The sequence below is a fragment of the Molothrus aeneus genome, chromosome 14 (assembly GCF_037042795.1).
Source record: "Molothrus aeneus isolate 106 chromosome 14, BPBGC_Maene_1.0, whole genome shotgun sequence".
NCBI classification, from domain to species: domain Eukaryota; kingdom Metazoa; phylum Chordata; class Aves; order Passeriformes; family Icteridae; genus Molothrus; species Molothrus aeneus.
The window spans coordinates 11,714,306-11,729,101 of NC_089659.1; the positions used below are offsets into that span (position 1 = coordinate 11,714,306).

General features: G+C 57.8%; 1 protein-coding gene across 2 annotated transcripts in view; it reads right to left on the bottom strand.

Annotated features, from left to right (window-relative positions):
• DOCK11 (dedicator of cytokinesis 11) overlaps positions 1–14,796 on the bottom strand; it is an 85,506-nt gene that overhangs the window by 58,344 nt on the left and 12,366 nt on the right. For both annotated transcript variants that reach the window (XM_066559650.1, XM_066559651.1), the window contains exons 2-5: positions 3,485–3,601; positions 3,171–3,260; positions 2,427–2,509; positions 1,479–1,548 (exon numbers count right to left, since the gene is read on the bottom strand). In XM_066559650.1, coding sequence (XP_066415747.1) covers positions 1,479–1,548; positions 2,427–2,509; positions 3,171–3,260; positions 3,485–3,601 — 360 coding nt within the window. The remainder of the gene's footprint in view (positions 1–1,478; positions 1,549–2,426; positions 2,510–3,170; positions 3,261–3,484; positions 3,602–14,796) is intronic.

The window sequence follows — 14,796 nt, forward strand, 5'->3', positions numbered from 1 at the left end:
CAAAGGGGCAGGGCTGCACTCTTTTCATGTCCAACTGCCAGAGTAAATTTTCTGATGCTTTATTTCCCTGGGTAAAACAACCTATGGTCTCTCCTTTATAGTGGTTCACCTTTTTTCATCAAGAGATTTCTTTTACTTGAATTTCCATTACACAATTCTAATGCAAATGCTCTGTCGGGAAACTGTAACAGAATCCTTTAGATACAGCCATGCCAAAAGATACAAACCTCAAAACATCTGTGAAAGCACTTGCAATGCTCTTCCACAACAAACCTCAGTAACTTCTCTTGTTTGAGGATTTGGGACACTGGCCAGAAGAAGAAAGGTCTCCACATTTTGATAGAGTATTTCTGTCCTTTTGCTTTTTTGGAGGCATGCTGATAACAGTGCATAGCACTGTCTCCAGCCCAGAGCAGACATTTTTTAAGAGGCAGCACCTCAAGTTACTGATGTAATGCAAATTAACAACATAGCTAAAAAAAGATTAAGGCGAAACTTGACAAAACATTTCCATTTACAAAGAAGCTAATGCAGTCCAGATCTGAGGTGTGCTGGGACACATCCCAGTAATTTGAGAAATGTGCATGAAACAGCCCCTCCAAATCTTCAGCTCTGCAACTAAGTTCCCTTTTCCTCTGTAATTTCTCAGCAGCAACATATTTGTGCCATGGGAATTTTAAACAGCGGGGCTAAACCCTTCCCTCTGTAAACAAAAACTTCCTAATACCACGTGCATGGATTAATCTCCACGTGGTACTTGAAATAGAAAAACACTGCCCATCCCTTCTGTAGCACATGTGATATTCATGGGCAGGAAACATGGCATCTGCACCATCCAAAACAACCAGCAGGTCTGAGATGTCCCTACTGGCAGAGCCCCAGCCCACCCCCCAGAGGAGCTCCAGGGCTGCCAATCCTCCCTGATGCCAGCTGAGCACAAGATGCCCCTTCCAGAGGTGCAAACACCTCCCAGCACTGGCACAGGATGGGCAGAGCAGGACTGACACACTGTCAGCAGGGTGGGTCAAAGTGACTGCTGAAAAATTGCTGCTGATTATGTGGTAAACCACAAAACTTTCTAAGAGGAGAACCCCAGAATCACAGTGTAGTTGAAAAACAGACTGCCCAGTTTTAGTTCTGGACATGAGGAGTTTTCCTTAGTGACTACTTGGCCTCCTTTTTTTCCTCTTCCTGTGATGCTCTGTTTCAAGGGAAAAAAACCACGAGAAATATGACTAATCATCCAGATAACTTAGGAGACCCCTGGCTCCAAGAGATTATCATGTCATACTTTGAAATAAATCACTGCCTCACTTTTGATCCCATTTTCACAGCAGAAAGCAACTCACCAGAAAACCATTCCTAAGAACTGAATTCTGGCTTTGCCTTGTGAAATTAACTTTTTAATGTATTCCTGCTTTTTTAACAGGAATACATTAAAAAAAAAACAAAAAACAAAAAACCAACCTTCTTCTTACCTCATCCTTTTCAAAGTCTTCATCAATTTCAAACACATGGCTTGGAATCTTGTCTGGCCTAAAGGATTTGCTGAAATCACAACACATTTTCATGTTTAATGAATGGAACATGAGGGTTGTATGAGCCAGCAGCTGATGCTGGATCCAGAAGCAGCAGCCAAAAGTGCAGGCTACAGAGCACAGAAGATAAATTGCAAGAGACCTACAGCTCCTTGCAGCTGGGGAAAGCTAAGTTCTGAGTGCATTTCATGGAAATTAGGCACAAGCAGTCTGTAATTAGCTTTCTCTTGTTAGCTCTTGATTCTGCAGAGTTTTTGCTGACTGGCTTTTATGGAACAAAGAGAGAGCACTCTGGTTTATCTTCCATCTTTATCAAAAAAGAAGCAAGATCAGACTACAAGATTATTCAAAAATGTTAACATTATTTGATGAGCAGTATGACTCCATTGCTGCTTCACATCCCCTCGAGACCCTCAGAACACACCCACTACATCCAATTAAGAAGAAAAAGCATTTAACAAGCTTCCAGCATGTGAGCAGCCTGGACAGGGGTCCAGACATGCCCAGAGTGTGGGCAGTGAGCAGAGCAGGCACCATCACACAGGAAATAACAATCCAGCAGAAATCTGAGATGGATGTGCCTGTCTGAAAAGCCCAGTTGGCTGTGGAGCTGGGAGCACTGGCACAGCACTGGCACAGCCCAGCTTTTCCAAGCAGAACTCCCCAGCACTGGCAGCCCCAGCAGCAATAGCACATCACCCTCCCTGTGCTGGGCCACAAGGATAATCTGCCTGGCCTGTGTGAGGCACACTGGAACATCAGCCCAGTGGCACAATGAGGCTCCTGTGCAGGCACTGCCAACACAATTTATCCTGCCATGGGTCTGGGCTGCAGTCTGTCCTCATCCTGTGATCACACATCAGCATTCCAAGGGAGCACGACACTTACCATGGCAACATCCGAAAGTCTCCTGAGTATTCCTCATATTTGTAGTTCACCACAAACCAGTCAGAGCTGTAGGTTTTAATGCACTGCAAGGAAAACAATACAGCTCTCAGAAAGCTACAGCAAGCACAACAAAGCCCAGCACCAGTCTGAGAGGTTACACACTGCAGGGTGAGGTAAGCACAAGTGGGAAGGGTGTGGGCAAGGCTGCTTCACTTCCTTCATGTAGCAATGCAGAATTCCATAAGGAACCTTTTCAGCACAGAGACAAAAATCACACAGCATCTGGCCTGCCACACAGCTAGAGATTTTGGATTTACATCACTCCAAGGCTCTAAAAATGGAGTAGGGATATGGGAGGAGACTTTTCCAGAAGGCAAGAGTTTTCTGTCCTCAGAAACACAGCACATCTAACTCAACACAACCATTGCTTTTTGTTCTGCTGCTCTTGAAGGGAATGGTCCTGGAGAGAGCACTTCACAACAAACCCACAGCACTCCAGATGATCCAGGGAGGTTGTGGAACCCCTTGTCAGGCAGGTGGTGCAAAGCCACACACCTTGGCTGTGTCCAAAACCCACTGCAAGGACACTCTGTACATGAGATACCTGTGAGAACTCTCCTGTGCAGCGTATCGGGCAGGGCTGCCCACAAACGAGAAGCCAAGGGAGCTGCAATGCTGCAGATCAGGAGCTGCAGCTGAGTATCCTGTCCAAGGGCCATCAAGGGCTGAAGGCTTTGTCCCTACCTCTTTGACAAAGAGACTCTGAGCTTTCTTTAGAGCATCTTCTGGCACTGTTGACTGGACAGTCCTTCTCTGTCGGCCGATGACTGAGATCTGCAGGAAAAGGAGAACACTTTTTCAGCACAAACTGCATCTCCAGGGCTTGACACTCACTTTAAATAAATGTGGTGGGCCTAAGCCACCAGTGGGTCATTTTGGTTTTATGTGTCAGTAATGCAGCCAAAATTAACATGTGGTTAATGGTGGAAATTTTCCAATGTAAGCAGGACAGGAGATGAGTGAGCCTCCAACACGGGAAAGAGCCAGAGCAAACTCACAGACACATCCTCAATTGGAAATATCAGGAGGTCCCGGAGGGGATCGCTGTAGATCTGAACTCTGCGCTGGAGGATCACGTTCTCATAGTCCAGGGGTTCCACCACTTTCGTTTTTTCCTGCAGGAAAAACAGATTATGAAAAATATTACACATGTGTAGCATCTAAAATAACCAGTAACTAACATCTTGTGCTTAATTTCAAACTGTGTGACCACTGGACTGCCCTTTACTCGGCACTCTGATGCTCCTGTGCTGCAGGTCACCACTGATGAGCATGTTTTGCAGAGAGGGAGATGAAGGGTTAAATTTGAAGCAATAAGCTATGGGAATAACTGTGCTGCTCTGTCTCAGCACAGTCTCTAATTTCCTAATGGAGCAAGAAAGCCTCCTGGACAGGCCATAGCTTTCTTTAACAGCTGCAAGATCCAGCATCTTTATGTTTGAGCAGCTCATCTGTATAGCTTGGCAGAAGCACAGGAAGGCTCCTGCACTGGCTCTGCTCAGCTCAGGGCTGGCTTTGCTTGAGGAGCAGATGAGAGCTGTGCTCTCCTAGGAATGAGGAGAGCAAGGCTGCAGCTGCCACTGCCAAAGCAGGAATCTCAGCCCCTGGAAGGAAGAACAGCATCCCTCTGGAAAGACAGGAAAGCCCTCTCCATAAACCACAGCCCAGACACAGCCAAAGGCCAGAGCCCCATTTTATTCTCACTCACATTTCAGGGAACAAGAGGAACTTCTCCAAAAATCCCTGGAGTCATGAGCAAAAACTATTAGGAAAGTTTCATTACATTCCTTATTGTACCAATTTTGTCTGTGTAACAAGTCCAGAACCCAGTAAAATGAGAAAAACAACTTCTGAAGCAGGCAAATGCCATCTCAGCAGCCCAGCCTGACTTCAGGCTTCATCAGCAAGAGTCAGGCTCTCAGCACTGCATTGTGAAAATCAAACTTCACACCAAAAGCCAACCAATGACTCTGTATAGGAGTGGTCACAATAAAACATGAACCAAATTCTGACCCATCACCTTTGTCTTGTTTTGAACCTCAACCAAAATCCTGCTGCTTGGCCCTGCCACAGACAGTGTTTATGAAGGCCCTGCAGCAGCACGTGGTGCCATGTGCCTCTGGACAGGACATCCTTGCAGGACAACAGCCTTGGGCTCTCCCCTCTCAGAAGAGGAACATCAGATGCTTCCCCATGGGCAGCACATGTTACCCTCCAGGAAAATGGCTTTTCTGGGATGAACTGCTCAACATGACTGGAGTAAAGAGGAGACCAGTGCAAGATCTCTTGCTGAACACAGCACAACCAGCAGCTTAAAAAAATGAGTCCCAAATGAGGGCTGAAAGCTCAGCATTGTATATCACCACTGGATAAACAGCCACACCAGCTTGTTTGAGAGCCTAAACAATTCAGTATTTTCTGTGACATGTGAGATAAGCAAGGAGTCAACATTGCTCTTCCATAACCAATCCTAGCCAAAGGTCCTGTGCCTGTTCTGTGCCTTTGGCTCCTGGGATGCATTAATGAAACACATCTTGTCTTAGACAGTTTTACATTTAAATGTTTCCTTTCCATGCTGCAGAAATCCAGCATGAATTAGCTCAGTTATCTGAAAAAAGTTCCCTTCTTAATCACTCCCTGAAAACTTTGCTTTACTGCTTGCACAGTCCTGAAAGGAACCTCACACTCCTCAGATTACCAGTGAGAAAGTCAAAGGTCGGGCAGCAGAGAGCCCAGGCTGGCTGCCAGGGCATCCAGGGAGCTCCCTCAGCCATGAGGGATTTGGGAATGGGGTGACAAATGCTGCCAGTCCCACTGCACACACAGAACTTCTTGATTCTACATCCAAGACCTGAGCTGTAAGGGATTTATTAAGAAAAGAAAGAGTCCATCTGAAAAACAGGAATCTGAAAAACCCAACAGGTAGACAGAGAAAAGGAGCTCATTTACTCTCAGTCAGTCTCATGCTCATTAATTGCTTAATTGAATTTGGTTAATCACCTGAAACACCAGTCTTATTTCAGAATAGCACTGTGCACTTCTCAAAGTCTGCCAAGCTTTGCAAATTAATGTGAATTAACAGGACACCCCTTTGCAGGCCTGGGGCCCCAAGGCTTGCCCTGCCCACGACAGCAGGCAGGGCCCCCCAGGACAGGCACCCAGCTCTGCCAGCCTCTGATTCACTGCACCAATCCTGGCAAAACTCAGTAGCCTTGCTGGGTTAAAGCAGTGCCATGACCCCGAGAACTCACACCAGGCCGCCCTCACCTCACCCTGCAGCAGCTGTGACAGCAAATTAGAGTCCCTCTGTGAGCCTTCCACATCTCCTTGGAAATGCAGACCTTCCAATCACACTGTATTTTCAGTCCTTTTATTGTTTTGCAACATGGTCCTGAAACTAGGACTGTGTTTCTAAAGCTGTCCCTTTAAAAAGCTGGGTCTTTGATGTCATTTCTTTTCTAGATCTGATACCTCTGATGACCAGCAAGACAAAGTCCTGGCAGTCATCCTGGTGGGATTCAATGACAGCTGAAGGGTAAGGGCTGCAAAGCATCCCAGATCCTTACACAAAATATTTGGAAACTCATAGAGCACTGCCTACAACAAATACAAAAAAAAATCCATAAAGGGTTATGGATTTTAAAGCCCTTCTAGTCTGGTGGATGTAATGATATTGGAAAAAACGTGTGGTGCAGGCTGTGATCTATATCTGACAAAGCAGTGCCAGGCCCTGTGACATGCAGGGATGGAGGGATGTGCACTGGCACCCAGAAGGGTTCTGCAGCACCCAGACAGGCATTTCTCCTCTGGGGCTGTCAGAAATCCAGTCCTAGGGCTCCCTGCCCCAGGCTGTGCCAGTTCCCTGTGTCAGCAGCCCTGTGTCCATCCCCTGCAGCCCAGCACTGACCATACTCACACCCAGCACACCACCCTGTCTGTTGTCTCTGAGGCAAAGCCAGAGGATGTAGGTCAAGCTGTTTGTCAGCAAGCAGCTGCTGAAGGAAGGATGTGGCTCCTGCCAGCCATCGAGGAAACAAACCCCTCCCTCCACCCTAAACTGTGCAGGCTCCCAGCAGGGCCAGGCAGGCTGTGCCCCTGCAAACAGACCCTGCAGTAAGGAGGGTCTGTTTGCATCCCAAATATCTGTTGCCCTTTTGACCCTGTGAGTCCACACACTCCCATCAGTCCAAAAAGGCTGGAGATAAAGCCGAAAATGGGATTTCAAAGTCTTAGTTTCCCTGAAGGTTGAAGTGTACCCCGGGCTCACACTTGCCCAGCAGTATTACAACAGCAGATGGCACTCACCAAAGTCATTACAAAAGCAGAGGAAAAACTATTACACTAAAGTAATTAGAGTCTTAGAAACCACAAACTCCTCCACAGGGGAAGCCAATACCCAAGTACAAAGAAATGCTGCCAGTCCAGCAACAAAATCAATCCATTTCTGCAGGAAAAAACGTGCAGTGCTGCCAAAGGAATCCTGCTCTGTGGCACACACAGCAGCTCCTGATCCGGGGCAGCAGACACTGCACTGAGATGCTCCTGAGAACACAGCAGGGACAGCCTGGGCTCAGCTGCCTTCTCCTGTAGCTCCTGTGGATGCAGCACCTGAGCACACCCAGCAGCAGCATCCAGCCCAAAGCACTGCAGTCCGCTGTGCTGGGATAAAAAACAACTGAAACACCTCAGGGAAAAACAAGCGTGACTTTAAACAAAGACAACATGAGAGCAGTGCACCCTCCCAGATAAGCCCACTCATGCCTCAGGCTGAAGCCCCCCCACACCAGCCTGTTCCCAAAACACACACTGCTCCTTCTGTCCTCTGCTTCAGCCCAGCACAGGGCTGAGCCCAGGGCTGTGTGTGAGCCCCATCTGGCAGGGTCACGGGGCTGCACTGGGGCAGCAGCACAGACAGAGCAGGAGCCTCTACTGGAGTATGGAGTGCCCACCACGAGCGAGCTGGCTGGCATTGAACAGGAAACTCAGACAGATTCCTGCAACAGGAACAGGCCCCGAACACCAACACACGGCTCTGCCTCTGGACAGCAACGGGAACAGGCCCCGAACACCAACACACGGCTCTGCCTCTGGACAACAGGAACACCCGGGCACACTCCTACACACCGGGACACACACAGGCACACTCAGGCACACTCCTGCACAGCCGGGCACACTCAGGCACACTCATGCACACCTGGGCACGGCCCTGCACACCCGGGCACACTCATGCACACCCGGGCACACTTGGGCACACTCCTGCACACCCGGGCACACCCCTGCACGCCCGGGCACACTCAGGCACACTCAGGCACACCCAGGCACACCCGGGCACACTCCGGCACACCCGGGCACACTCCTGCACACCCAGGCACACTCAGGCACACCCGGGCACACCCCTGAACACTCAGGCACACTCATGCACACCAGGGCACACTCAGGCACACCCGGGCACACCCAGGCACACCCGGGCACACTCATGCACACACGGGCACACTCAGGCACACCCGGACACACTCATGCACACTCGGGCACACCCGGCCACACTCATGCACACACGGGCACACCCGGGCACACCCGGGCACACTCATGCACACCCGGGCACACCCGGGCACACTCAGGCACACCCGGGCACACTCAGGCACACCCGGGCACACTCAGGCACACTCGGGAACACTCATGCACACCCGGGCACACTCAGGCACACTCGGGAACACTCATGCACACCCGGGCACACCCCTGCACACCCGGGCCCACTCAGGCACACCCGGGCACACTCCGGCACACCCGGGCACACTCCGGCACACCCGGGCACACCCCTGCACACTCGGGCACACTCATGCACACCCGGGCACACTCATGCACACCCGGGCACACCCCTGTACACCCCTGCACACCCAGGCACACTCGGGCACACCCCTGCACACCCGGGCACACCCGGGCACACTCGGGCACACTCATGCACACCCGGGCACACTCAGGCACACTCGGGCACACTCAGGCACACCCGGGCACACCCAGGCACACTCAGGCACACCCGGGCACACTCATGCACACCCAGGCACACTCAGGCACACACGGGCACACCCGGGCACACCCGGGCACACCCGGGCACACTCATGCACACCCGGGCACACCCGGGCACACTCAGGCACACTCGGGCACACCCGGGCACACCCGGGCACACTCATGCACACCCGGGCACACCCGGGCACACTCAGGCACACTCGGGCACACTCATGCACACCCGGGCACACCCCTGCACACCCGGGCACACCCCTGCACACCCGGGCCCCCTCAGGCACACCCGGGCACACTCAGGCACACCCGGGCACACTCCGGCACACCCGGGCACACCCCTGCACACTCGGGCACACCCCTGCACACTCGGGCACACTCATGCACACCCGGGCACACTCAGGCACACTCGGGCACACTCATGCACACCCGGGCACACCCCTGTACACCCCTGCACACCCGGGCACACCCCTGTACACTCAGGCACACCCGGGCACACTCCTGCACACCCGGGCACACTCCTGCACACCCCGGCACACTCTGGCACACCCGGGCACACTCCTGCACACCCGGGCACACTCCGGCACACCCGGGCACACCCCTGCACACCCGGGCACACTCCGGCACACCCGGGCACACTCCTGCACACCCGGGCACACCCCTGCACACCCGGGCACACTCATGCACACCCCGGCACACCCCTGCACACCCGGGCCCACTCAGGCACACCCGGGCACACTCAGGCACACCCGGGCACACTCCGGCACACCCGGGCACACCCCTGCACACTCGGGCACACTCATGCACACCCGGGCACACTCATGCACACCCGGGCACACCCCTGTACACCCCTGCACACCCAGGCACACTCGGGCACACTCATGCACACCCGGGCACACCCCTGCACACCCGGGCACACCCGGGCACACTCGGGCACACTCATGCACACCCGGGCACACCCCTGCACACCCGGGCACACTCAGGCACACTCGGGCACACTCAGGCACACCCGGGCACACCCAGGCACACTCAGGCACACCCGGGCACACTCATGCACACCCAGGCACACTCAGGCACACACGGGCACACCCGGGCACACCCGGGCACACTCATGCACACCCGGGCACACCCGGGCACACTCAGGCACACTCGGGCACACTCATGCACACCCGGGCACACCCCTGCACACCCGGGCACACCCCTGCACACCCGGGCCCCCTCAGGCACACCCGGGCACACTCAGGCACACCCGGGCACACTCCGGCACACCCGGGCACACCCCTGCACACTCGGGCACACCCCTGCACACTCGGGCACACTCATGCACACCCGGGCACACTCAGGCACACTCGGGCACACTCATGCACACCCGGGCACACCCCTGTACACCCCTGCACACCCAGGCACACTCAGGCACACCCGGGCACACCCCTGCACACCCGGGCACACTCCGGCACACCCGGGCACACTCCTGCACACCCGGGCACACCCCTGCACACCCGGGCACACTCTTGCACACCCGGGCACACCCCTGCACACCCGGGCACACTCAGGCACACCCGGGCACACCCCTGCACACCCGGGCACACCCGGGCACACTCGGGAACACTCATGCACACCCAGGCACACTCAGGCACACTCAGGCACACACGGGCACACCCGGGCACACCCGGGCACACTCATGCACACCCGGGCACACCCGGGCACACTCAGGCACACTCGGGCACACCCGGGCACACCCGGGCACACCCGGGCACACCCGGGCACACTCATGCACACCCGGGCACACCCGGGCACACTCAGGCACACTCGGGCACACTCATGCACACCCGGGCACACCCCTGCACACCCGGGCACACCCCTGCACACCCGGGCCCCCTCAGGCACACCCGGGCACACTCAGGCACACCCGGGCACACTCCGGCACACCCGGGCACACCCCTGCACACTCGGGCACACCCCTGCACACTCGGGCACACTCATGCACACCCGGGCACACTCAGGCACACTCGGGCACACTCCGGCACACCCGGGCACACTCCGGCACACCCGGGCACACCCGGGCACACTCAGGCACACTCGGGCACACTCATGCACACCCGGGCACACTCAGGCACACTCGGGCACACTCATGCACACCCGGGCACACTCAGGCACACTCGGGCACACTCCGGCACACCCGGGCACACTCCGGCACACCCGGGCACACCCGGGCACACTCAGGCACACTCGGGCACACTCATGCACACCCGGGCACACTCAGGCACACTCGGGCACACTCAGGCACACCCGGGCACACCCAGGCACACTCAGGCACACCCGGGCACACTCATGCACACCCAGGCACACTCAGGCACACTCAGGCACACACGGGCACACCCCTGCACACCCGGGCCCCCTCAGGCACACCCGGGCACACTCCGGCACACCCGGGCACACCCCTGCACACCCGGGCACACTCCGGCACACCCGGGCACACTCCTGCACACCCGGGCACACTCCTGCACACCCGGGCACACTCAGGCACACCCGGGCACACTCCTGCACACCCGGGCACACTCAGGCACACCCGGGCACACCCCTGCACACCCGGGCACACTCATGCACACCTGGGCACACTCAGGCACACCCATGCACACCCGGGCACACCCCTGCACACCCGGGCACACTCAGGCACACCCGGGCACACCCCTGTACACCCGGGCACACTCGGGCACACCCCTGCACACCCGGGCACACTCAGGCACACCCGGGTACACTCCTGCACACCCGGGCACACCCCTGCACACCCGGGCACACTCAGGCACACCCCTGCAAACCCGGGCACACTCAGGCACACCCCGGCACACTCAGGCACACTCAGGCACACCCGGGCACACTCAGGCACACCCGGGCACACCCCTGCACACCCGGGCACACTCAGGCACACCCGGGCACACTCAGGCACACCCGGGCACACCCCTGCACACCCGGGCACACTCAGGCACACTCGGGCACACTCCGGCACACCCGGGCACACCCCTGTACACCCCTGCACACCCGGGCACACCGCTGTACACTCAGGCACACCCGGGCACACTCCTGCACACCCGGGCACACTCCTGCACACCCCGGCACACTCAGGCACACCCGGGCACACTCCTGCACACCCGGGCACACTCAGGCACACCCGGGCACACTCATGCACACCCGGGCACACCCCTGCACACCCGGGCACACTCCGGCACACCCGGGCACACTCCTGCACACCCGGGCACACCCCTGCACACCCGGGCACACTCATGCACACCTGGGCACACTCAGGCACACCCATGCACACCCGGGCACACCCCTGCACACCCGGGCACACTCAGGCACACCCGGGCACACCCCTGTACACCCGGGCACACCCCTGCACACCCGGGCACACTCAGGCACACCCGGGTACACTCCTGCACACCCGGGCACACCCCTGCACACCCGGGCACACTCAGGCACACCCCTGCAAACCCGGGCACACTCAGGCACACTCAGGCACACCCGGGCACACCCGGGCACACTCCTGCACACCCGGGCACACTCAGGCACACTTAGGCACAGCCCTGCACACCCGGGCACACCCCTGCACACCCGGGCACACTCAGGCACACCCGGGCACACTCCTGCACACCCGGGCACACCCCTGCAGACCCGGGCACACTCAGGCACACTCAGGCACACCCCTTCACACCCGGGCACACTCAGGCACACCCCTTCACACCCGGGCACACTCAGGCACACCCGGGCACACCCCTGCACACCCGGGCACACTCAGGCACACCCCTGCACACTCATGCACACCCGGGCACACTTGGGCACACCCGGGCACACCCCTGCACACCCGGGCACACTCAGGCACACCCATGCACACCCGGGCACACCCCTGCACACCCGGGCACACTCAGGCACACCCGGGCACACCCCTGTACACCCGGGCACACTCGGGCACACCCCTGCACACCCGGGCACACTCAGGCACACCCGGGTACACTCAGGCACACCCGGGTACACTCCTGCACACCCGGGCACACCCCTGCACACCCGGGCACACTCAGGCACACCCCTGCAAACCCGGGCACACTCAGGCACACTCAGGCACACCCGGGCACACCCGGGCACACTCCTGCACACCCGGGCACACTCAGGCACACTTAGGCACAGCCCTGCACACCCGGGCACACCCCTGCACACCCGGGCACACTCAGGCACACCCGGGCACACTCCTGCACACCCGGGCACACCCCTGCAGACCCGGGCACACTCAGGCACACTCAGGCACACCCCTTCACACCCGGGCACACTCAGGCACACCCCTTCACACCCGGGCACACTCAGGCACACCCGGGCACACCCCTGCACACCCGGGCACACTCAGGCACACCCCTGCACACTCATGCACACCCGGGCACACTTGGGCACACCCGGGCACACCCCTGCACACCCGGGCACACTCAGGCACACCCATGCACACCCGGGCACACCCCTGCACACCCGGGCACACTCAGGCACACCCGGGCACACCCCTGTACACCCGGGCACACTCGGGCACACCCCTGCACACCCGGGCACACTCAGGCACACCCGGGCACACTCAGGCACACCCGGGTACACTCCTGCACACCCGGGCACACCCCTGCACACCCGGGCACACTCAGGCACACCCCTGCAAACCCGGGCACACTCAGGCACACTCAGGCACACCCGGGCACACCCGGGCACACTCCTGCACACCCGGGCACACTCAGGCACACTTAGGCACAGCCCTGCACACCCGGGCACACCCCTGCACACCCGGGCACACTCCTGCACACCCGGGCACACCCCTGCAGACCCGGGCACACTCAGGCACACTCAGGCACACCCCTTCACACCCGGGCACACTCAGGCACACCCCTTCACACCCGGGCACACTCAGGCACACCCGGGCACACCCCTGCACACCCGGGCACACTCAGGCACACCCCTGCACACCCGGGCACACTTGGGCACACCCGGGCACACCCCTGCACACCCGGGCACACTCAGGCACACCCATGCACACCCGGGCACACCCCTGCACACCCGGGCACACTCAGGCACACCCGGGCACACCCCTGTACACCCGGGCACACTCGGGCACACCCCTGCACACCCGGGCACACTCAGGCACACCCGGGCACACTCAGGCACACCCCTGCACACCCGGGCACACTCAGGCACACCCGGGCACACCCGGGCACACCCCTGCAAACCCGGGCACACTCAGGCACACCCACGCACACTCAGGCACACCCGGGCACACTCGGGCACACCCCTGCACACCCGGGCACACTCAGGCACACCCGGGCACACTCCTGCACACCCGGGCACACCCCTGCAGACCCGGGCACACTCAGGCACACTCAGGCACACCCCTTCACACCCGGGCACACTCAGGCACACCCGGGCACACCCCTGCACACCCGGGCACACTCAGGCACACCCCTGCACACTCATGCACACCCGGGCACACTCAGGCACACCCCTGCACACTCAGGCACACCCGGGCACACTCAGGCACACCCGTGCACACTCAGGCACACCCGGGCACACTCCTGCACACCCGGGCACACTCATGCACACCGGGGCACACCCCTGCACACCTGGGCACACTCATGCACACCCCTGCACATCTATGCACACCCATGCACACCCATGCACACCCGGGCACATTCGGGCACACTCCTGCACAGTCCGGCACACCCGGGCACAGCCGCTCACACTCACGCACACCCGCTCACACTCACGCACAGCCGCTCACACCCTTGCACTCTCCCCCACACTCCCCCCCCCCCGGCTCTGCATCTCCTCCCCTGGCCCTCCCACTGCAAGCCCCGCTCGTTCCGCAGCCCCTGCTCGGGCCGGTCCCCACATCGTGAGCAGTGCAGCCCTGCCCCGTGTGTGCAGCACATCCCAGAGCAGCCAGAGACACAAATGGGGTCGGTTTTTAAAGTGCTGGTTGTTTGGAGCAGCTGAAGAGAGGAGGAGGAAGAGGACAGATCACATGGATGTGTGTAGCTGCCTTAGATTGTACAACTGCTCCCCAAAACTCAGCCCCCATTTTACAGCCTATTTGCTGCCTCACCTGTTGCAACACTGCAATGCACTTACATGAAAGCCAAGCAAAATCCCAAATTTTAAACTAAATAACAAAGGGCCAAGTAGGTGAAATGCACAGAAAATGAGAGGAAAAGTCAATTTGGAGAATTGAAAGCTAAAGGAGGGGAAGATGGAGGCATACAGCTACCCTTGGGACACA